This window comes from Podospora pseudopauciseta, assembly GCF_035222475.1.
Source record: "Podospora pseudopauciseta strain CBS 411.78 chromosome 7 map unlocalized CBS411.78m_7, whole genome shotgun sequence".
Taxonomy (NCBI): Eukaryota; Fungi; Ascomycota; class Sordariomycetes; order Sordariales; family Podosporaceae; genus Podospora; species Podospora pseudopauciseta.
In genome coordinates this window covers 2,441,243-2,463,734 of record NW_026946667.1, presented here as the reverse complement: position 1 = coordinate 2,463,734, position 22,492 = coordinate 2,441,243, and the positions used below count along the sequence as shown (strand labels likewise).

The 22,492-nt window shown below is 53.8% G+C and overlaps 7 protein-coding genes across 7 annotated transcripts; 4 read left to right on the top strand and 3 right to left on the bottom strand.

The window, feature by feature from the left end:
* The first annotated feature begins 2,937 nt into the window (after window positions 1-2,937).
* Window positions 2,938-5,692, top strand: QC763_710450 (uncharacterized protein). The gene is made up of 2 exons (XM_062916034.1): window positions 2,938-4,228; window positions 4,294-5,692. The coding sequence occupies exons 1-2, from the start codon at window positions 3,949-3,951 to the stop codon at window positions 5,676-5,678; spliced, it is 1,665 nt and encodes a 554-aa protein (XP_062762046.1). The 5' UTR covers window positions 2,938-3,948; the 3' UTR covers window positions 5,679-5,692.
* A 405-nt stretch (window positions 5,693-6,097) lies between these two features.
* On the bottom strand, window positions 6,098-8,143 carry MMT2 (mitochondrial metal transporter). Its single transcript, XM_062916033.1, has 2 exons — window positions 6,991-8,143; window positions 6,098-6,910 (listed from the first exon to the last, which is right to left on the bottom strand). The coding sequence occupies exons 1-2, from the start codon at window positions 7,880-7,882 to the stop codon at window positions 6,297-6,299; spliced, it is 1,506 nt and encodes a 501-aa protein (XP_062762045.1). The 5' UTR covers window positions 7,883-8,143; the 3' UTR covers window positions 6,098-6,296.
* A 347-nt stretch (window positions 8,144-8,490) lies between these two features.
* QC763_710420 (uncharacterized protein) lies at window positions 8,491-16,929 on the bottom strand. Its single transcript, XM_062916031.1, has 2 exons — window positions 10,047-16,929; window positions 8,491-9,981 (listed from the first exon to the last, which is right to left on the bottom strand). The coding sequence occupies exons 1-2, from the start codon at window positions 10,480-10,482 to the stop codon at window positions 9,827-9,829; spliced, it is 591 nt and encodes a 196-aa protein (XP_062762043.1). The 5' UTR covers window positions 10,483-16,929; the 3' UTR covers window positions 8,491-9,826.
* Window positions 8,553-9,773, top strand: QC763_710430 (uncharacterized protein; the record flags this gene model as incomplete). Its single annotated transcript, XM_062916032.1, has 1 exon — window positions 8,553-9,773. The coding sequence occupies one exon, from the start codon at window positions 8,553-8,555 to the stop codon at window positions 9,771-9,773; it is 1,221 nt and encodes a 406-aa protein (XP_062762044.1).
* Window positions 11,107-17,556, top strand: ESP1 (separin protein; the record flags this gene model as incomplete). The annotated part of the gene is made up of 1 exon (XM_062916030.1): window positions 11,107-17,556. The coding sequence occupies one exon, from the start codon at window positions 11,107-11,109 to the stop codon at window positions 17,554-17,556; it is 6,450 nt and encodes a 2,149-aa protein (XP_062762042.1).
* A 960-nt stretch (window positions 17,557-18,516) lies between these two features.
* On the top strand, window positions 18,517-19,410 carry QC763_710400 (uncharacterized protein; the record flags this gene model as incomplete). Its single annotated transcript, XM_062916029.1, has 1 exon — window positions 18,517-19,410. One exon carries the CDS (start codon window positions 18,517-18,519, stop codon window positions 19,408-19,410), a length of 894 nt encoding a protein of 297 aa, XP_062762041.1.
* A 244-nt stretch (window positions 19,411-19,654) lies between these two features.
* CAF17 (ccr4 associated factor) lies at window positions 19,655-20,923 on the bottom strand (the record flags this gene model as incomplete). The annotated part of the gene is made up of 1 exon (XM_062916028.1): window positions 19,655-20,923. The coding sequence occupies one exon, from the start codon at window positions 20,921-20,923 to the stop codon at window positions 19,655-19,657; it is 1,269 nt and encodes a 422-aa protein (XP_062762040.1).
* Window positions 20,924-22,492: the final 1,569 nt, after the last annotated feature.

Here is a 22,492-nt window from a genome sequence, read left to right as displayed (position 1 = left end):
TACCCTCGCGCACAGCCAACTCTCCATAATTTCAAAAACGTCCTCCTCGACTGATAACCTGTACCTTTTTTTATTTTTTATTTTTTGCGACGATTCTTGTTGCCTAGAAAAGAGGTGTGCCAGCCTGCAGCGTTGGGACGGAGCTGAAGCCACACCACCACCCACTCAGAGACCGCAGAGACCACACCTACAAAAAAGATATTTTTTGCCACATTGGCTTTTCTATCGAAATAGACAGTGTGGAATGTGGAAGTTGGAATATCTAGAGATTTGCTGGAGAAAGGCGGGAATAGTTGCCACTGATACTCAGCTACGAGTGCAGAATGGGCCGGAACTTTTAGCTGCAAGGTACGAGGGGGATAAAAAGAAAACATGATAAGAATGAAGAGCTGCAAGGTACGGGAGGTGGGTGAAGAATATCTATAGAGTGTAAAAAAAAAAAAAAAAAAAAAAAAAAAATTAATTAAAACGTGGTGATCTTTTTGCCTTGGTGCAGAAGTGTCCAACACTGCTGCATCATCATCCTCGCTCATTTCACCACAACCAAAAGGCTACAGTCCCCTTCGCCTCACAAGGTAGCAGCAGCCATCATCATCCCCGGATCTTCCACGACAAACCCTTTCCCATCAGATATGTCGGGTAGCTATGACATTTCCTGGAGAATGTTGCTTTCGACCGAGAGTTGACAACAAGGAGTTGACACAAATCCTTGTCTGATCGCCCGCCGCCCGCACCCGCCAAGGATCGTCATCGTTTGTGCAGCCCTTCGCTCGATCTGGGAAGGTTGAGCTTGGGCCAAATCCTATTTCCCCTCTCTCTCTCTCTCTCTCTACCTTGATCGGTTCAGAGTGTCTTTGTTGGTATCATGGTCGCAGATTTGATCTATCATGGTGATATTTGCAACACACACTGTGTGTAGGGATTGGGACGTCATATTTCGCGTATCTGCTATCCGCATCTCTAAATCCTCCGCTAATTTAACAAGGGGGAAGGGGTAGGGGAAAAAAGAAAGGACGAAAGACAAAGGCGCGTCACCATCCCTCCCTTTCTTTCTTTGGTTTTTTTGGGGGATTTTTTATTTTATTTTTATTTTATTTTAAATTTCGGATGAAAAATTGTAACGGGGAAAAAGATGGGGGAAATTCGCCGATGTAAACGGTGAGTGGTGGTGGTGATTGGAGATGAGATGTAGAGATTGGCGAGGTGCATCTACCAAGCATGTCGACCCCTAACCCTGAATGGTGTTGAACACCTTCATCTGGGCAAATGGGACCGCTGGAAGGTCCGGAGTACGAAGCAAAACGGGCTGATTGGTTCAACAGCATGAGAGAGGTGAGGTGACCAAAAGGTGAGAAAAGCCACGCAACGCCAGATGCTGGGATCATAAGTTTAAACTTGGGAGTGGTGCGGGTGGGTTGGCAAAGGGACGGAGCAGGCAAAGGGACGGAGCAGGTAAAGGGACGGAGCAGGCAAGGCAAAGGTCCAGGTGAGCAGGGGTTTTTTGAGGTACTTGGGGGTACATCCAGCTGCTTCAAACTACCTGGCATGTCGCCAACAGGACTTGCGAGGCTTCAGGGCAGGGACCTGGATTGCAAGACACCAGCTTCTATTCGATCGTATTCCAGAAAAAAACGGTCTATCACTCAATTGGGAGTTTGAGGACGGGGGTAGGAATCAACTTTGTACCTGGAGATCACACCTCGCCACACCTTACCTGAACTTGGCCCCCCCGGTCCTCGCCTACCTACCCAGTGACGGCCCGGATGAACTGACAAGCTGACAACGGACAGATGGAGAAGGAGGAGAAAAGAGATCCTCGCCAGGAACGGGGACTGCCCCCGATGGACAGGTGCTATGCCATGCCATGCCATGCGAAATGTGTCCTGCTGCTGCGATGCGCGCGCTCGTGATATGCGACGTAACCCTATTTTTTTTGGAGATTGCGCTTTTGCCTTTCAGCTATTTTTTTTCAGGCACCTCATACGAGGAGAGTTGCAGGTGGCTCTATCTTTTTGATATATATATATATATATCTATAGAAGATGTATTTCAGCTCGGGGCTCGGACTAGGTGTATCGAGGGTTTTCTCCAGCCTGATCACCATGTTGGATACATTTGTGCACTATAAACACAGGCCACATCCCCATCCATGCAACCAACTCCCTACTATGTAAAAGCCACAGGCTAGGAAAAGACAAGACGGGAAAACTGGAGAGGATGTAACCTGACAACGTGGACTAAAAAGCTTGGAAGCGAAACCCCCTCTTGAAGCGACGGTGTTACTCATCTGATGATGATGATGATGATGGGAGGAGAGTCGCACCGAGCTACAAAACCGGACTGGAAGCTCCAGGCTTCCACCAACTTTGGGTTAGCCATGGGATTGTTTACCATCAACATCATGTTGAGCCTCATGGGAACAGATGGGAATAATTGCTGGGGAATTGCTTAGCAAGAAGGGTAAGTAATACTCCAGAATAGAAGCATAACAAGCAAACAAACCTCTTTTCGTTGATGCAAACTCCGAGACTAGCTCCAGGAAGGATGTTTGCCTCTAGAAGAAGCGTTTCAGATTTTGAACCAAGGATCGGACTGAGAATGAGTCGCTTCTAGAAAGTTGCCTAGGTGTCTATGGTGCTGGGCTTGGAGATAAGAATAGATGTTTGCTTTTGGACACTGCAAGATGCAAAGCATGGGACTTTGCAAATGAAGCTCAAGTGCTCATCCAAATGCAGCAGGTGTTTACCGAGTCGAAGCGAGTGTGAAATGCACAAGATACACTGACAGCAAAGCAGATGCAAGCCTCCGAGGTGGTCATCACCAAGAAGGCCTCTCACCAGCCCACGCGACTGACCACCTGGTGTGTTTAAATGACTAAAGTAGACCTAATAGGCCTTTTCCTTTTCCGCTGCGATTGCGAAGCGCAACAGTCATTATCGTGCCATATCCCTTTATCGAACTCTACAAGAGGCAGCCTACCTACAACACCGCCGTCCAACCAATCACCACTTGCTAACATTACAAAAGAGCAGGACCCTTCCTGCTTGGTGCCTGGTAGGGCTGGCATCATGACTGTACCCGTACCCGCTGCAAGGTCTCCTTCCCTATCTTGCCTGACCAGGCGAGGCAAGGCAAAAAAGGTGAGGCGAGATCCAGGCGGCCAGATAGACACCTTCCCCAGGCCTGCCTGCCCACTCACTCGTGTCAACCGTATTAGGCCTAGCGGTGGGTCACCCTACGTGTAATCCAATTCGGTGAGGGTGACTGATTGAGGCTCAACTCCTGTCATGAGTTTTTGGATTTGGGAAGTCGTGGTGGGAGGTAGTTCCGGAGCTGCCTGTTTGGTGATGGTGAAGACGGAGTGGCGGGATAGCTTAGACGCTTCCCGGTCCTTGCTGTTGATCATCGGGCCGCTCTCGTGCCGAGTAGTGGTTCGGCGGAGAGGTGAAAGGAAGTGGGGAAGCGGGAGAGAGAGATGCGTAGGCACAGTGGGTAGGTAATGCCGGGTGTTTGATTGGTTGTATGGTTTTTGATGGGACGGGCGGGTTGGGGATGAAAGCTTCCAGAGCGAAATACCTATTGAGCCCATCATTAACCTAACAGCAAAATCTAAAGCTCAACAGTTGAGAGAAAAAAAGCATCAAATATATACCTTCCACAGACAATATTTCATGATAAATCCAACAAGGAACCCTCCCCCCCCCCCCCGGCCCCACGGAACCCCACCGCGGCTACCGACTCCATCAGGCCAGTGGGGTAATGATGTTGACCTTCCTTCCCCCGCCCTCCGAGCTGCAAGCTGTGACTTGAAAGGGAGAACTAGCAGTTTTTACCCCGCCAAAAACGTAAGAGAGAGTGAAAGAGCGAGCCACCACCCAAGCAGCTGTTTCTTCTTTTTATTGATTCCGTTTTGTTCTTTCTTTTTTTTCCTAAATCCCTTTCTCTCAAATGCTGTGTATAAAAAGCTGCCATCACCAGCGAATTGCGTTGAGGACAACAATAACAGCAAAACAACACACCACTGCTGCTGCTGCTTGTAAAAGGGCGTTCACCTCGTTTTCTTCTTCTATTGCTTGCCCCTCTTTGAAAACCCCAGTTCGACTTCGACCTCTTCATTACACAACAGCTCGCGTGCCCTGCCATTACTTCTCCTCCACCTCATCCAAAATGGCACCCCCTCCCGCCTCCGCCCACGAGTTCCTCGACTTTGTCAACGCCTCTCCCACCCGTTTGTCTCCCCCTCCTCTTCCTTTCCTCCCATCAACTAACCCCTTCCCCCCCCCCCCTGTCTAGCCTACCACGCAGTCCAAACCGCCACCTCCCTCCTCCAAAAAGCAGGCTTCCACCCCATCTCCGAACGCACCCCCTGGACCCCCTCCACCATCTCTCCCGGAGGTAAATACTACCTCACCCGCAACGCCTCCTCCCTCATCGCCTTCGCCGTCGGGTCTCGATGGTCCCCCGGCAACCCCATCGCCATGATCGGCGCGCACACTGACTCCCCCTGCCTCCGTGTCAAGCCAGTCAGCAAACGCACCGCGAACGGGTACCTCCAGGTCGGTGTCGAGACGTACGGGGGCGGGATCTGGCACAGCTGGTTCGACAGGGATTTGTCGGTGGCGGGGAGGGTGCTCGTCAGGGTAAAAGAGGGCGGGTTTGAGCAGAGGTTGGTGAGGGTGGAGAAGCCGATTGTGAGGATCCCGAGCTTGGCGATTCATTTGCATAGGCAGAGCAATTTTGATCCGAATAAGGAGGAGGAGATGGTGCCTATTGCGGGGTTGGTGGAGGAGGTTCTTAACAAGAAGGGGGATGTCGAGGAAGGGGAAGAGGAGGAGTTTGAGCCGCTGAAGGCTATTGACGAGAGACATCATTCGGAGTTTTTGAAACTCATTGCCAAAGAGGCCGGGGTGGACAAAGTGGAGGACATTCAGGATTTCGAGCTGATCTTGTATGACACGCAAAAGGCGGTTTTGGGCGGGATGAATGAGGAGTTTATCTACAGCGGGAGGTTGGATAACTTGGACATGACGTTTTGTGCGGTCAAGGCTCTGATTGGGAGTGTGAAGGATGGGAAGGGTCTGGAGGAGGAGACGGGGATCAGGCTGGTGGCGTGTTTTGACCACGAGGAGATTGGGAGTTTGAGCGCCCATGGAGCGGACTCTAACTTGCTGCCGGCTGTCCTCAGACGGCTGTCCGTCCTCCCTGGGGTCGACGGGAACCAACAATCCGAAAGCAACGAAACGGCCTTTGAGCAGACCCTCGCGAAAAGCTTTTTGATCTCGGCGGACATGGCGCATGCTGTTCACCCGAATTATGCGGGCAAGTATGAACGGAACCACCAGCCGCAGATGAACAAGGGGACGGTGATCAAGATTAATGCCAATCAGAGGTATGCGACGAATTCGCCGGGGATTGTGCTGGTGAAGGAGTGCGCGAGGAGGAAGGGGGTGCCGCTGCAGCTGTTTGTGGTCAAGAATGACAGTCCCTGTGGGAGCACGATTGGGCCGATGCTGAGCGCCAAGTTGGGGGTGAGGACGTTGGATCTGGGGAACCCGCAGTTGGCGATGCACAGTATCAGGGAGATGGGGGGGAGCTGGGACGTGGAGCATGCGATTGGGTTGTTTGAGGGGTTTTTGGAGGGGTATGGGGGTTTGGAGGGGGGCTTGGTTGTTGATTAGGGGGTAGAAGGCAGTATGGGATTATGGGATTATGGGATTATGGGGTTATGGGGTCATGGGGTATGGGATGTGGGATTGGGGGTTTGTTGAGTAGCTGTAGCTGTCGATATGTACCTGGGTAGCCCCTGAAATGAGAGGCTTGGTTTATCTACTCTCTTGTTGTGAAGGGTGTGTCCCTGAATGCCATGTGCTTGGACGTGACAGGGGGAAGGCCTTGCTTGGTGGGACAAGAATGACGTTTGCCTGCGCGTGTGCTTGTGTGTCATTGATCTGAAGAAGCATTTTGGGAGCTGGACATCAGAATAGATCGAGCTCACAGTTGCTCATCTCCGAAGATGAATCGCGTTCATGATTAGCTGTACCGGTAGTGTCAATCCCATGCTCAATATCACCCATGCTTGCTTGTGTACAGTTGCGGTTAGGGTATCAAATTTTTCATGTTCTGTTTGTCAGCTGTGTCCTGCTATGTAAATCTAGTAACTAAGTACAGTAAAAGTAAAAGCAAACAAATATGTGCAAGTAACCCAGGCCTTCAGTGGGCGAGTATTCCAGCCGCCCCCATTCTTTCCCCAGCCTGCTGTTGTCATGCCATACAATACTCCTCCCCACCTTTCCCCTTTACAACTCCTTCTTATGCTCATGCCCATGATCATGCCCATTCCCCTCCTCCTCGGGCTCAGGACTACTCCTAGCACTAACCTCCCCAGCAATAAACTCCTCCCCCAGCCCCCTTCCCCCTTCCAGCCCTGTAGGAACAAACCTCACTCTAACCCTCCTCACCCCCCTCACCTTCCCCCCGACCCTTTCCCTAACCTTCTCCTCCACTTGTCTCACCTGCTCCACCGTCCAATCCCCCGGAACCCCCAGCTCCAAATCAACAAGATAGTTCTGCCCCGACTTGACCCCGCTCACGTCCGTCAACTCCACGTTTCCCGACTCCCCTAGCTCTCCAATACTCTTTGAAACCTGTGACTTGATCGAACTGCGAACTTCCTCATCAATAGACCGATCAGCGAGCTCGTACAGCGCAGAGAGTGTATTGCTCAACCCAGCTTTGATGACAAGTAAAGAGATCAACAGCCCGCCGACGGGGTCAAGCCAGGCCGCATTCGACAAAAAGTTCGCTCCGAGGATGGCAAGGAGGGTTACGATGCCGGTTAAAGAGTCAACCCTGTGATGTACCGCGTTTGACGCCAGGACGGAGGATTTTCTTTCGCGGGCTACTTTCATTGCTGTTGCACGGGGAAAAAAAGGTTGGTCAGTGCCGGGATGGGAAAGGGAGGGGGGGAGGGGGAAGGGGACATATACGCACTGGCATGATACAACCACTCCTTAACAGCCACCGTACCAGCCGCAAGCCAAGCAGCGTGTAGACTCGGCGCTCCTCCTCCATGACTATGCCCATGCCCATGCCCATGATGGTGATGACCATGTCCATGTGACAGCGCCTCTGCCGCCGCGGCGGGATCCAACATTATGTGAGCGTAGAGAGTCTCGCAGCTGGACATGCACATGAATATTCCTCCAAAAAGCAACATGCTAGACACCCCCAGCGAGCCGAGACTCTCGACTTTTCCAAAGCCCATCGGGAAGTTGGCCGTTGGTGGGCGGAGGGACCAGGACACGGTCGCGAGGGTGAGGACGTCAGACGCCAAATCGGTGAGGGAGTGCCAGGCGTCGGCGACCATGGATTGGGAGTTGAAGGCGTAGCCTCCTAGGCCTTTGGCGATGGCCATGCCGAGGTTGGAATAGAGGCCTATTCTGGTGATGCGGACGCCGGCGTCGGATTTGTTTTGGGAGGTGAGGTAGATGTTGTCGTGGTGGTGGTGGTGGTGGCCGTGACTGTGGCCGGCGTGAGTGCGGTGTTGTTGACCCATTTTCAGGGGTGATTGTGGTGGCGATGACGACGTTGTTGGTCTTGTTGTAGAGAAGTAATTGTCTGTTGTGGAGAAGGAGGAATTGGGATGTAAAGAACGGTCGGAAAAGGCCACCCTGGAGGCTGGGGAGAGGGCAGTGTAGTACACGCGTCGTTGTAGGGGTGGTGGTGGTGGCCGAAGTGGGTGATGTGTTCTCGGGCTAAATTGAAATAATAATGGAGGATGATAGCTCCGTGCCTGTCTTGTTAGACGGAGCCGTGACGACGCTGCTACCGGAGACGTCGTCGCACAAATGCGCAATCCCGGACATGGCCTACAGCCGAGCATCTGGGGTTACAGGAGGTGAGAGAGAGTTGATATTGCGTCTTGAACCGCCCCAGTAATCGTGTTCAATGGCAAATATTGTAAATAACGGCTTCTTCGGAGAGGTCGGTCGGTGGGTCGGTTGATAATGGAGCGACTTTAGGGAGCGAGAGGAAGAGAATGAAACAAAATGTCACTTATCGACCGATAAAACACGAAAGAAATTAACACAAAAGGTGAGTATCAACAAGAAGAGAACTGCTTATTTCAAACTTTTAGGATCTGAAAAAAAAAAAAAAAGTGGTGGACACCCACATGAGAATGAGGTGCTCGAAAAGAATGGCCCGACATCGCACCACCGACCACTCAAAGCTGCATCCCCAATTGCAGTGCCCTGAAGATGGCTGCATTCCTGGATTAGCGCCATCTAACAGGGATTCAACGGAATCCCACAGCAGCTAAGCAGCCAAGCGAAGGACGCTAAGCTCTGCCCCGCACTTCACATTCTGGGGGAAGTGGTGGGAAGTGCCGTGTCTTCAGCCGCATCTTTCCATTTGATGTCATGACGTCTTTTATCAGCTAAATATCAAAAGATCTGATATCTCGGTTACATCTCCCGTCTCCATCTTGGTTGTAGTCTCATTGGATCTAGTCTCACCTAGTCTCATCTAGTCTCATCTATTCCCACCCAACAATGCCAACCTCATTCATGCGAATCCCCTACCGAGATCTCCTCCCACCACCAAACATCATCCCCCCATCAGCATCCACCCTCCCCGGCGCCATCACCGCCCTCCAAGAGTTCTTCCACAACCCACCCCCATCAGGCCTACCCCCCTCAACAGTCGTCCTCACCGGCGCCGGCCTCTCAGTAGCAAGCGGACTGGCCGATTACCGAGGCGTCAAGGGCACCTATCGCGTCAACAAGACTCACCGCCCCATCTACCACCACGAGTTCATCTCCAGCCATGAGACCAGAAAGCGATACTGGGCGAGAAGCTTCCTCGGCTGGACGACCATGAGCATGGCCAACCCCAACTCTGGCCACTACGCCATCCGAGACCTCGGGAAACTTGGTGTCGTGAAAGGCGTCATCACTCAAAACGTCGACTCGTTCCACCCTCGAGCCCACCCGGACATGCCCACAGTTGAACTCCACGGCTATCTCCGGTCTGCCGTCTGCATCACCTGCCGAAATGAGTACCCGAGAGATGTCTTTCAAACCGAGTTAGCCAGATTGAATCCGGTTTGGAAAGACTTTCTGAAAGAAGCCATCTCCTCTGGAGCATTAGAAACCGAGGACCCAAACGAGAAGCGGACGCGGGGCGTCAAGATGAACGCCGATGGCGATGTTGAGGTCCCCGGCGCGCCATACACCACCTTTCGGTATCCAGCCTGTCCAACATGCCTGACTCGCCCACCACCATTGGCAGATGGCACCAAGGGTGTGGTCAAGGTAGATCAGGACGGCGCATTGGAGCCCATCAGCAATGCCGGTATATTGAAGCCGGCTGTGGTCATGTTTGGCGACAGCATCTCTCCCGAAGTCAAGCATGACGCTGACAAGACCATCGATAACGCCGGCAGGTTGCTCGTGATGGGTACCTCTCTCGCGACATACTCTGCCTGGCGGCTAGCCAAGCGCGCCAAAGACAGAGGGATGCCCATTGCAGTGATAAACATGGGCGGTGTGAGAGGGGAAGAGGCCTTTTTCACCGATTTGGATCCGAAGCAGGCAGGGGGTCAGGGGGTGAGAACCGAGATATCCACCGAGAGCCTATTGCCAGCCCTCGTTCAGGCAATGCGCAAACCGGAAGCTCGGAGCCGCCGCCACCACCACCATCATGATGCGCCTTATGCGGTGGCCTTTGAGCGAGCAAATCCCGCAGAGGTTTTTAAGGATTTCTTGTCATAGATTTTTGTAGAAATATACCGCGCGCACCTCAAGAAATGGGGGTGTTTAGCTTGCTAGAAGAAGCCTTGGCTTGAAAGAGCAGATTTGGGGGCTGGGCGTCTTGCAGCAGCAGCTTCAGCATCAGCTTTGACCTGAGCAGCAGCGGCAGCAGCAGCTTCTGCCTGCTGTCTCTTTCGTGTAGCCTCCTCGCGCTCGATTTCTTTGAGGACTATGAATAGTGTCCGTGTCAGTGTTTTGTTTGCTTTCACCTGTTCTCTGGTATAAAAAACAAACCTTCATCCCACTCTTTTTCGCGTTCTGGATCACCTGTGCCCAAGACCTTTTCCACGTCGACGTCTTGGCCGGATTGGAGTTTTTCGACTACTTCGCGGAGGAGGGAGATGCGGGCGTCGGACTGGCGGGTGAAGGCTTCGTAGTCTTTGCGGAGGGCGATTTGCTGGATGGACATGGAGCCGATGAAGAGGAAGATGCAGATGAAGAATGTGGCGGGGTTCCAGTCTTTTTTGGGGGGTTGTTTTTGGGCGGGGAGGGAGCGGTGGTGGTTGTCCTTTCGGAGGGGCTTGGGGATCATGGAGCGCCAGAAGGATGGTTCGGTGACTGTGCTAGATGCCCGAGAGGGGAGGGCTGTGGTGGCTTGGAGAAGAGGGGTCGCTGTCGTTTGGGAGAGGAGGGGGGTAAGGAGGGTGAGGCGGAGGGTTGGGCGGTACATTTTGACTAGCGGATCGAGAGGGCGGTTGGTGGGATCGCGAATTGAGCTGGTCGGTGGTGGTGGTGGTGGAGGTTGAAGACGTTGAAGTTGAAGATCAAAACTTTGAACACGAATGGATCCCACCAACGGCTGTTCAACCAACCCCTGCAGGAGAAAGCACCCCACCCCATCTGAACGTTTCTTTTCCCGGCAGGCAACAAGTGTGGAGAAGGCTAGATTGTTGCCTGGTCAACCACCCAGCATGCACCGACTTTTCTCCGTGGAGTCAATAATCTCTTGGCGAGCCCCATTCTGGGTGGTAGGAAACACATTCAAACCCGTCCATCCAGTCCACTGCCTCCACGCCAGACGACATCACTCGCCCACCCACTTCTTCGACAACATCCTTGTCTTCTTGTCTTGATAACTCCATCACTTCGTATCGACGTCAACAACTTTCTTTTCCCCTCTTCCCACCATCTTTTTTGGTCGTTTGTTTAGAGGAGACAGATGTTTTAACGAATTGCGACCTCGCTTTTGGCTGTTTTGCGACAATTGCGATTAGAAATGATATGATTAGGAAATCAGAAACTCGTTTGTAAATCGACAGCAACAAGCAGACATTTTCTCTTTTTTCCCTTCGTAATGGATACAAACAACAACAACGCCACCACCAGTCAAACGGCTGCTGCCGCCGTCCGCAGCGCTGTTGCCTCGGTCGCGACGTGCACCCCCGCGACGTCTGCGTTGTTGAAGAGTTTACTCCTCCCAAAAGAAGAGAGCAGCAGCGGCAGCAGCACACCTGCAGTGGACGAGCCACCGTCACGAACAACCTCCCGCGCCGCGACTGCTCGATCGCGGGCTAATACTGCTACCTCAAATGTATCCCGAGCACCCTCCCGCCGGGGCAAGACTCCCGCCCCAAACCCCCCAGTAGATACCGCCGGCGGTCTCTCAAGCCGTGACAAAGCCACCCTCGCGACGCAGGTCATCAACGCCGCGCTGAAAGCCCTGTCGGAAGCAGCCAAAGCTTCATCTACTGTCACCCCCACAACAGAAGAGCCCCCGCCGTCGCCGTCATTAGTCAAAACCGCGACGACAAGGCAGACGTTACGACGAACGAGCTCAGCACCGATCTCACCCCTCCAACCCCGCCCGTTGAATCGGCAGTCGACGTCCCCCTCTGTCCCGCGACATGTACGATCACCTTCCAAGCCGAGCCTGTTGGGTTCTTCCCCGAATTTGTTATCGCTAGTCGAATGCGCGCGCGTTGCGCTGAGTACATTGAGGCAGATTGTCACCGCGGGAAAGGTCACGCTGCCGGAGCTCCAGCTCGAGAGTGGGATTTCTGCTCTGGTGAGCAGGTTGATCACACTTGGTTTGCACGAGCAGGCTATTCGGGAACTGAGAACCCTGAAGAGGAGATTGGAGACTTTGTCGGGGAATGAGAAGAAGGCGCCAGTGACAGAGCCGAAAACCACGGCGGAGGCGTTTTCCGAGATTCTTGACTTTGGCTCTGTCAAGCTGTCCGGTCCGGCGCTGCTGCTGGCCGTCACGACGCAGATCCAGGCGTTGAGGGTGTTGGGGCTGGGGAAGAAGCCCTCTGCGATAGAGGCGGTGGTGGCGCATTTGGGATATGACAAGGCTTGTTCCCCAGTCAGGTTGCTGCTGCAGGCTGCCGCGGAGAAGGGGGCGGACAAGGGGAAACTGGGAAGGCAGATGGAGACTGCGGCTCAGTGTCTGCTGGCGCTTTGCCCGAGTGTGTCGGGTAAAGATGATGGGGTTGCTACCGAGCAGAGGCTGAGTGTCTCCCCCGGCACAGCGCTGGAGCTGCAGGTTTTGGGGCTGGAGATGAGGTTGCAGTGGTGGGAGATGGTGAAGCATCGGGGGGATGTCGAGAAGGAGGTGATGGTGCCGTTGTCGAGATTTTTGGGCGCGTTTATAAGGAGGACGGCGGCCGATGCGAAGACGAGTTATAAGGTTGTTGTGGGGGCCTGGGAGAGGGTTGATACCCGGGTGAGGGTGCTGAATCTCAAGCCGAAGGTGGGATCGAGGATGCCGCTTGCGATGATTTATCAGACTTTGGCTACGCTTGCGAAGGAAGGGGGATTGGTGAAGGAGGCGGTAGGGTGGGGGGTTAGGTTGAGGGACATGATTGGGGGGGGAGGGTCAGCCGAGTCGGTTGTGAAGAAGGTGTCTGTTGCTGCGCAGTTGTTGGGGTGCCAGCTGAAGGATAGGACAAAGTACTTGCATGATGATGGGCTGATTGGGGAGGTGGTGGCGGGGATGATGGGGCCGTTAAGGGGGGATATGAGCGAGTTGGATGAGTTGCTGGGGAATGTGGTGCAGGCGAGGAAGGCGGCGATTTCGGTGCTGGTGATGGAGAGGAAGAGTGAGGTTTCGTCACTGCAAAAGGGGACGAGGGACCAGTTAGAGATGTTGGTGTTGCAGACGCCGAGGTTTTGTTTGAGATGGTTGGGGAAGCCGCCTGGACCTAAAGGCAGCACGAAGGATTATTTGAGGTATGAGCAACGACGACAACTGCTGCAGGGGAGTTTGCAGCAGAATCTGGAGTCGGCTTTTTTGGTGGTCAAGGTTAGGTTGGAGGAGGGGAGGATGGCGTGGGAGGTGACGGATAGTGTTTTGGGGGATTGTGTCACGTTGTTGGAGTATACGGGGAGTAGTAACGGTGGAGGAGAAGGGAGTTCGATGTATGTCAAGATATCGCATTTTTACTACCTGCAGTATAATGCGCTCCGGCAGACGATCGCGGATCCCAAGGACCCGAGTCCGTTGAGGGCGCTGAGGAGGTCGGTGGATTGTGTCAAGTATCGGAGTGGGAAGGAGAAGGAGAAGGCGCAGTTGATTCTAAAGCTGGAGAGGCAGAGTGAGTTGGCAAAGAGGTTGGGCAGGGGAGAGGAGGCGATCAGTGCGCTCTTTGCCATCAGGACGAGTTTGCTTGAGGATGGGGTGCTCGCTACGGTTGCCAAGGGGCTGGCTACACAATCACCGGTGGCGGTCTGGGAGCGTGATGAAAAAACCGAGGCGCTGTCACGGGCCCTGGTGGCCATCGCGCAGATGGAGCAGGTCTGGATGGATTGGACTGTCGATTTATCCGAGGCTGAACGGGCGGCTGCTTTGGAGCACAGACTGAGGTATGTCTTGCTGAGAGCAGGAAGCAGCTACACGGATGTCACGCTCGAGCACCCCTGTGTTGATCAGCTGTTGAGGATATACATTCCCACGAGGTACCCGATCCGACGGCTTAGGGTGCTGCTGAGTCTGCTTTGTGCTGCTCTGGGGAAGCTCGATAAGGCAGAGGAACTCCTCGCGGTTGCGAAAGACGCCTCGCAGGTGGAGGATTTGGGCGAGGACACAGGCCTGGTTGGGTATCTGCAGCACATGAAAGCTCTCTTTGGGAGTCTGGCTGCGGCAGTGGACGGATACAAGAATGCAGGCGCCCTTCGGGAGAGCGTGGTTGTCTGGCAGGGCATCATCAAGTCATGCCAGGACAAGGCCGCCCTGGCGAAGCAAGTTGACGATGTTGCCGGTCTTCTCGACTATCTCCAGTCTATCGCGGACTTCCTCCGGATGAAAGGCAAAGACGAGATGCTCGCCTCTGTACTCGAGCTCGTCACAGACATCTCCCAGGTAGCCGCTGCCCAGGGCTTCAAAGCCGAAGAGCTGATTCAGCACAACTCTGCCTTGGCCATGCAATACACCACCCTAGGCCGGTCCACAAAAGCAGAGCAGCTCTTCACCAAGGCCCGTCAACACCTCGGCCCGCAAGCCTCGGGGGACACCACCACCGCGTTTTACCTCGCCTGCGCTGAGCACGCGGTTGCCTTGGGCGACTTTCAACAAGCGGAAGAGCACCTCGCCTCCGCCCGGACAGCCTACACCACTTCCTCTACCAGCACATACACCCGCCTCCAGAAAAAACAACTCGTCGCCTATGCATTTTATCTGCATTCGATCCTCGCCCAAGAAAAAGGCGACTCCCACCACGCGCTGGTGTACTCTAGAGAAAGCGTCAGGGCGATCATGGCGGAGTGGGTAAAGTTAGAAGCCCAGCTCGTCGCTTCTTCTATCACCTCCTCCTCCTCCTCCTCCTCCTCCCCCGATCAAACCGACCTGTCCCTCGCTACCGCAACCCAACACCTGCCTGTTGCTGCTTCTGGACCGGCCTTTTGGAAAATGTTTCATGGCTTGTTTCGGAACACGATGAGGCTCTCTTTCGTGTACGCTCACTTGGGCTTGTTTCAGGAGACGATGTACTATGCTGAGCAAGCGGGGAAGATTGCGGGGCAGGTGGACAGCGAGTTTTACAACTGTGCGGTGGCGGGGTGGATGGGGGAGGTTTCTTGGAGGTCGGGGGGGATTGAGAAGGCGGGGGAGATGTTGGGGAAGGCGACGGGGCTGTTTACGGAGGTTGCTGGAGAGGGGAACTGGTTTGGGGCGGCCGAGTTGGCGGTTAGGTTGTCAGAGATCTGTGTTGGGGTGGGGAATTTGAAGGGGGGGGGTTGGTTGCTGGAGAGGGCGGAGGGGATTGTGAAGGGGTTGGTGAAGGACAAGGGGGTGGAGGACGTGGAGGAGGGGATGAAGAAGTTGAAGATTGAGGAGGGGAGCAAGGGGACGACAGCGAGGGGAGGGGTAGGGGGGAGGAAGGTGGTTGGTGGTGGGGGGGTGAAGAAGCCTGTTCGGAAGACGGGGGCTGCTGGGGCGAGGGCGGCTGCTACGAAGGCAAAGCCGGTTGTTAAGACCGCAGCTCCAGCTCCTGAACCCGTGGTAGTTGTGGAGGATGCGCAACTTGCGAAACTTCGGGCTTCCATTCTCGTCCAGAAAGCGGTGCTGATGCTCAAGCAAAAGGAGTGGGCTGGGGCTCAGAGTATTTTGAGTGAGGCTGCTTCTGCTACGACGGTCAAGTCTTCTGACCTGTTACCTACGCGGCAGCTGGCTATGGCGTCGTGCTTGTTGGGTATGAGCATGGAGCAGATGGCTCAGGATCCGGTCTTTTCCGTCATTCAAGATTCCACCATTTCATTCCCGGCGCTATCGGGCATGGAGAGGCTCTCTTTAGTGCAAGCCTCGCCTATGAAGGCAGCTACGTCACCTAAGAAGGGTGCGAGGGCTGCTGGCAAGGGCGAGGGTGCAAAGGACCTGTCACAAGGTGTCTACGTCGACAACCTGAGAGAAGCACATGATTATCTGCTTGAGGCTCATTCTGTCGCGTCCAAGAGCGGGGACTCGGCGCTGATCCACAAGATTTCTGGCATGTTGCAGCATGTTGGGTTGTTCCTCACTGCTACTTCCTCCTCGAGAACCAAGGCGACGATTCACTCTGCTCAAACATCTTACTCTGTCGAGCTGGCGAGGAATCTGATCTGGAGAAGGGAGAGAAAGGCGATGATCCAAGAGAAGCACGCGCCCAGACATGACGGCACTGAGTGGCCGCCCGCGTTGCAGTCTGTCACCTCCCGGAGATCAAGCCTGGGATTCACGCTGGACTTGCACAAGATTCAGAGGGACTACATTGACATTGTCCCCAAGAACTGGAACGTCATCTCGATTGCGCTTAGCGAGGGGAATCAGGACTTGTGCATCACCAAGCTTCAGGCTGGGCAGAACCCGTTTGTTATCCGGTTACCGCTTGAACGCGCGACGTCACGAGATGCGGATAGCGACGTGTTCAACTTTCAGCAGGGAAGGTCTGAGTTGTTGGATATCATCAAGGAGATTAATGCTACTTGCCACAGCGCAAAGGATATGAATCAAAAGGGCGCGAAAACGGAGTGGTGGAATGCGAGAGAGGCGCTGGATGAGAGGCTGAAGGAGTTGCTGGAGAACATCGAGCAGATTTGGCTCGGGGGGTTCAGGGGCATCTTTTCGCAGCACTGTCGGAAGGCGGATCTGTTGGCCAGGTTTCAGAAGAGCTTTTTGGCCATGATGGATAAACATCTCCCCTCGCGAAGACAGGTGAGAGGGAAAAAGACCAAGGCTGCTGCTGCTGGTCAAAAGGTGCAGCTGGACCTGAACATCCTCGAGCTGTTTATCGGGTTGGGGGACGCGACGAGGCCGGGCACGGACTTTGACGACGAGCTCACCGATCTGCTGTACTTTGTCGTGGACATTTTGCAGTTTCACGGCGAGAGGAACGCGTACGACGAGATCGATTTTGACTCGATGGTGGTGGAGACGTTTGATGCGCTGATGGGGTATCATTCGGCTGTGAATGAAGGGAGGAGTAGGAGTAGCAGGGGGGGGGAGGAGGAGACGGGGATTCATACAGTCTTGTTGCTGGATAAGGCGCTGCATGTTTTTCCTTGGGAGTCGCTGCCTTGCATGCAGGGGTTGGCGATTAGTCGGATGCCGAGTTTGGCTTGTTTGAGGAGGTTGATTTTGGAGCAGAGGTTGAGCGAGCCGCCGGTGGGCGAGGGGGGGTTGTTGGATGTGGAGGGGCATCATGTTGATTTTGGGAAGGGGAAGGGGAAGGGGGCGTATATTTTGAATCCGTCGGGGGATTTGGCGGCTACGCAAAAGACTTTTGGGCCGGCACTGGAGAAGAATCTTTCATCGTTTGAGAGCATCATTTCGAGACCTCCGACGGAGCCTGAGTTTGAGAGGTTTTTGGCGGAGAAGGACTTGTTGCTGTATTTTGGGCACGGGTCTGGAGCGCAGTATATCCGTGGCAGGACCATTCGTCGTCTTGATCGGTGCAAGGCTGCTGTTCTGCTCATGGGTTGTTCCAGTGCGGCCCTGACAGAAGCTGGAGAGTTTGAACCCTCTGGTCCAGCGTGGAATTACATGCTCTCTGGCAGCCCAGCGGTGGTGGGGACGCTCTGGGATGTGACAGACAGAGACATTGATCGGTTTGCCGGCCGGATGCTGGAGACCTGGGGTGTCTTGCCCAAGGGCGCGGTGGAGGATGATGGCAAGGGGCGGAATACAGGCAAGGGGAAGAGAGCCAGAGGGGATAAGAAGAGGAGTTTGGTAGAGGCGGTAGCGGAGGCGAGGGAAGGGGGGTGTAGGTTCCGATATGTGACTGCGGCGGGAGTGGTTGTTTATGGAGTGCCTGTTTATGTCTGGAAGGAGTAGGTTGGTTGGGTAAACTGTCGAGAGTATTTGGATGATTAAGAATTGGGGGTCGTTGAAACAGTGGGCGTTTTGAAGCATATGATTACTACAAGGCATGGGAAAGGATAGATGATGAATGTCTGAGGGGATAGGGCGTTTTGTTGGGATTATGGAATGTGGGATTATTAATTGGATTGAATAGGGGCGTTTGAGGGATGAGGAGTTTACTTTGTAGGGATAGGGAGGGGAATTAGAAGAGTTTCACGTTGTAAATGATAGATGTGTTTTGAGGCTGGCATTATTCTCTATTACTTGCTTTTACATGATGTGACCCAGATATTGTACCTACTTGGTTGATGTCCTGATCGCAAGCAAATCAATTTAAACATCGTCCCAGCATGCAAACTACACACAAGCAGACGAGAGTCTACCACAAGGGGCCCTCCCCGAAATAGCCCTGGCGCTTCCAAACGGAGACCTCCCCATGGTCGAGCGTGAACGAAACTCGGCTCTCTAATCAGAGGCTGGTAGGATTCATCTGAGCTGTATATATCTAGATAAACCATACTTTGAAAGAAAGTCAACAGGCCTCGTGAATATCTTTGAAGGCCTCTTGACTATCTTTCGAGGCCTATTTTCTTTTCAAAAAGGTATAAATCAACATCTTATCTCACTGGCAGTCTTTTGTCCACGGACAATGTGTTAGGCGTTCAGTGTCCGATTCAGGCTTAGCGTGATGCATTTAAAACATCCCATATAACCGACCCAACCACACAAGCGCGCAAAGCACCTCGACGTCCTCATTCATTCATTCGCATTGCATCACATTTTCTCCCCAACGCAAAAACACCAAAAAAAAAAAAAAAGAAGAAAAGAAACGACACACACACACACACCCGACACAAAACACCACTCTCTCTCTCTTTCACTACCCTGCAACTCTCCCCACCAACAAATCCAACCCCCAAAACAAAACAAAAAATGGCAGACCAAGACCTCCTCCTCTTCGCCCGCGAATCCGCCTCCCGCTCCGACGACCTCTACGCCCTCCTCTCCCTCGACGCCACAGCCACCGACCAGGACGTCCGCCGCGCCTTTCGCAAAAAAGCCCTAACCGCGCACCCCGACAAGGCGGGCGACAACTACGACCCCGCGTTGTACGAGCGGCTGGAGCGCACGAGGGATGTCCTCCTCAACCCTGAGGCCAAAGAAGTCTACAACAATGGGATGAAAGCCGTTCTTGAAAAGAAACGACAGAGGGAGCAGATGGGCGCGAAGAGGAGGCAGTTGGTTGAGGAGCTGGAGCGTAGGGAGGAGGAGGCGAAACGGCAGAAGACGGATGGGGAGGGGGGTGGCGGGAGGGACAAGGTAAGGGATATGGCTGCGCGGGGGAGGCGGAAGATGGAGGAGTTGAGACGGAAGAGGGAGGAGGCCGAGGAGCGGGAGAGGGCTGTTAGGGAGAGAGAGGAGGCGGAACAACAACAGCAAAAGCAGGCGGAGAAGGCGGAGGAAAAGGATTATGATGGGGAGATTGCCGAGCTGGAGAGGAGACTGGCCGAGAAGCAGAGGTTAAAGGCGGAGAAGAAAAAGGCCAAGAGGAAGGAGGAGACCAAGAATGAGGACCAGGCAACATCATCATCACTCCCTTCTGACACCATCAGGAAAGAAAAGGATATGGCTGACCGTGGTGACAAGGTCTCGGCTGCGACGACGACGACAACCACGACAAATGCGAATAGTGATGCTGGGCCGACGGGGCAGCTGGGGAACAAGTTTGCTTCTACTATGGCGAGACTGAGGGCTGCACAGGCGAAGAAGGATGAGGAGAAGAGAAGGAGAGAGGAGAAGGAGGCGAAGGCAGCCGCTGCTTCGTAGATTTTGCACCCCGTTGTTAGATTTTCTAGACGTTTTGCTCATGATACCCAGAACAGATCTTTCTCTTCAACGCATTGACGCAGTTCCCAGCTAGGCCTATCTACAATCATGCGTCACTGTACTAACCCATCAGACTATAATGCTAGGGCATCATGCAGCAGCACAATTCCATAAGCCCAAGACTTGTTGTACAGTATTATACATGTGCAAGTATCTCACAATCAAGATACACATTTCATCATCATCAATGTCTCCTCCCCTTCTTCTCCATCTTCTCATCCAACTTCTCCCTCAACCACCCCGGCACAAAAGCCTTAACCCTCACCTTCTCCCCTTCCTCCCCCTTAACCTCAACCTCAAACTCATCCCCCTCCTTAAACCCCATCCCCGTCCCCACCGCCGCCTCCCCCGGCAGCTTCAAATCAGTCATCATCTCCAACCTCCCCAACACCAACCCCAAATTCCCCCTCCCCCCAAGCCACTTCCCCGCTGGTCTCCCCCTCGCGCCCACTCTCGTAACATTACTCCCCGCCTGAATCCTCCCCGCAAGATCACCCTCTTCATACCGCAGTGATGTCGGTGGGGAGGACGCAGAGGAAGGATAGAGCATGGCAGGCAAAATCCTCTTCCTCACCACCCCCCTATGCTCCGTCCTAATAGTCAACTCCTGCCCAACATAGCACCCCTTCCTAAAATCAACCCCCCCCAACAAATCCAGATTCGACTCGTGAGGCAAACCCCCATCCCTCACAATCTCCTCCTGCCCCTCCGCCACACCATTCGCGTACCGCAACAGAGTGTAGACCTCCTCCGATTGCATCTCAACCCCTTCCAATCCACTCCCACCCCCAAAAACTAAACCCCTTTGCCAGGATGGAACCCTCGGGTCGGGGCAGTAGCGTAAACTCTCACTTTGAGCCGGGATAGAATCCGGACTCCCCCAAACAGCAATCACGCTCGCCTCTTCCTGTGGGAGAAGGGCGATGGCGCATTTAGAGCGGAGTTTATACCGCTTCAGATGCTTGACTAGCGTTGCTGCTTCGAGGGTGGAGACCTCGATGAGGAAGCTATCTGGTGGTGAGGAGGTTGACCTCGGGTCGAGGTAGATGAAGACGTCGTTTAGGATCCTGCCTTGAGCAGACAAAAACGCGGCGTAGGTTAGGGTTGAGGGGGTGGTGGGGAGCTCGTTGGTGAGGATCCCTCTTAAGAACTTGGCGGCGTCTGGGCCGGAGAGGGAGATTAATGATCTGGAGGGGAGGGGGGAGATGCCTGAGTGGGGGAGGCCATTGTCTACCCTTGTTGTTTCGGAGGTGGCTTCTTGACGGAGGAGGGGAGAGGTGGAAAAGGGGCGGAGTTGCCGGGGTAGAGAAAGGGGTGTTTGTTTTGGTCGTGATAGTGGTGGTGGTGAGTAACTTGGCCGGGATGATGATGAAAAAAAAACCCTTGCAGTGGTGGTGGTGCTCGGCAGGCTACCGGCAGCGATTGCTATCCTCCTTCTTACGACAGGCTGCATTTCTGAGATCGTAATGAAACAGAACAATTACACCCGTTGTAAGGATTTCACAAGACCAATGTGTTTCGTGGAAGCTCTCGTCGGATCAGAATTTGGCCGTCAGTGACGTAGACTTTTCGATGTTCGGCAACGACAGTTTTGCCGATCGGCGAAAGCGGGACTTGTCTAGGCCGAGGGGTGGTGATCTGTGCGCGGGCTATCAGCCTTGTGAGAGAGAAAGAGACTCGGCGTTGTCGGGGTTGGCTCCGGGCGGTCGGGTGTATCGATAATCTCCGCTCGTTATCTGACACACCTCACCCACTGGACTGATGGACAGTGACTGGATCAGTTTTTTTGCGGGGGACGAGAGATATCTCCGTTCGCTCCGCTTTGTTGATTGATCATCCCGTTGATTTTTGGTGGGGTTTTTTAGTCCGCTGTGGATCGCTTATTACACTAACACTTACACTGGCCCAAGTCAGCGACATATCGGGCGTTTTCAAAATAAAAGGGCGTGTGTGTGTCCCTCAGAATGTCTAATTACATTTGTACTTTGATGCCGAGAAATCCACGGTGAAAAACCTTCCGGGCAGTAAGCGATACGCAGGGACGAGCAATTTCAAGGACTCTGCAGCAGTACAGTATTTTTCATCAAAACATATCCCGTCAAAGCTGACAAAACAGGGGCGACAGTAAACTCCGGGATGGCCCGGTGAAGTGTGGAAGAAAGGGAGGTGGATGACTGAGCCACATGTCATCGACTACGACCCTGTTCCCGTGTGTGTTACGGAAGAAGCTCCGTTCAACGGACGGAATCGGGGAGGTGGGTGTCAGTTGACTCACGCCGAAAGTGCCGCAGACAGACGAAAAGAAAACCTGATGGGAAAATTCCCTCGCGCTATTTCCCCATGACTTGTCGACTTGTTCCTATCGCGAGCCTTGCTGTCCTGCGTATCCTCTCTGCCCGGCTGCATCCGTACCCGATCGTCAAGGAGCGAGCGAGCGGCAGATGTCCCGGGTGACCCCGCGGTGGCTTCGCATCTCCAGCAAATTGAGGTGTGAGCCTGACCGATGAGAATCAAGACCTCTCAAGGAAAGGGGGGTGTCCCTTGTCTCACCCCCCACAGTTTACCGATCGCCAAAACATCACGAACTGGGACAATCATAAAAATGAGCCTTGCAGCCTTCAAACAGGGCAGTCGGTCACGAACTCCATCGTGTCAGACATGGTCATGATGTTGATGTCCTTCACCGCCCTGGGTATTAACTCGCTGCCTGGGCGCATGCCATAGGTCATCATGGTCCTTCCCGCCTTTTTGCACCTGCATACGCAGGAGAACACTGCCTCTGCCCAGAGGCATAGGGAACGTAACATCTCGCTCTTTGGAACAGTCACACAAGGCGTCCAGTTTTCTCCCTTCCCTATAGTTCTTGACGGGTTCCTAGTTTCTCGAGCTCCTGTTCCCTCACGTAATCATCATGTAGGGCTGAGAGGGAATTCTCATATCAAGATGCGAAGAACTTTTCTGTTGAACTGTAAATTCATACAGATTACCTGTTGTATAGAGCTGTGATTGACTGATCGGAGGG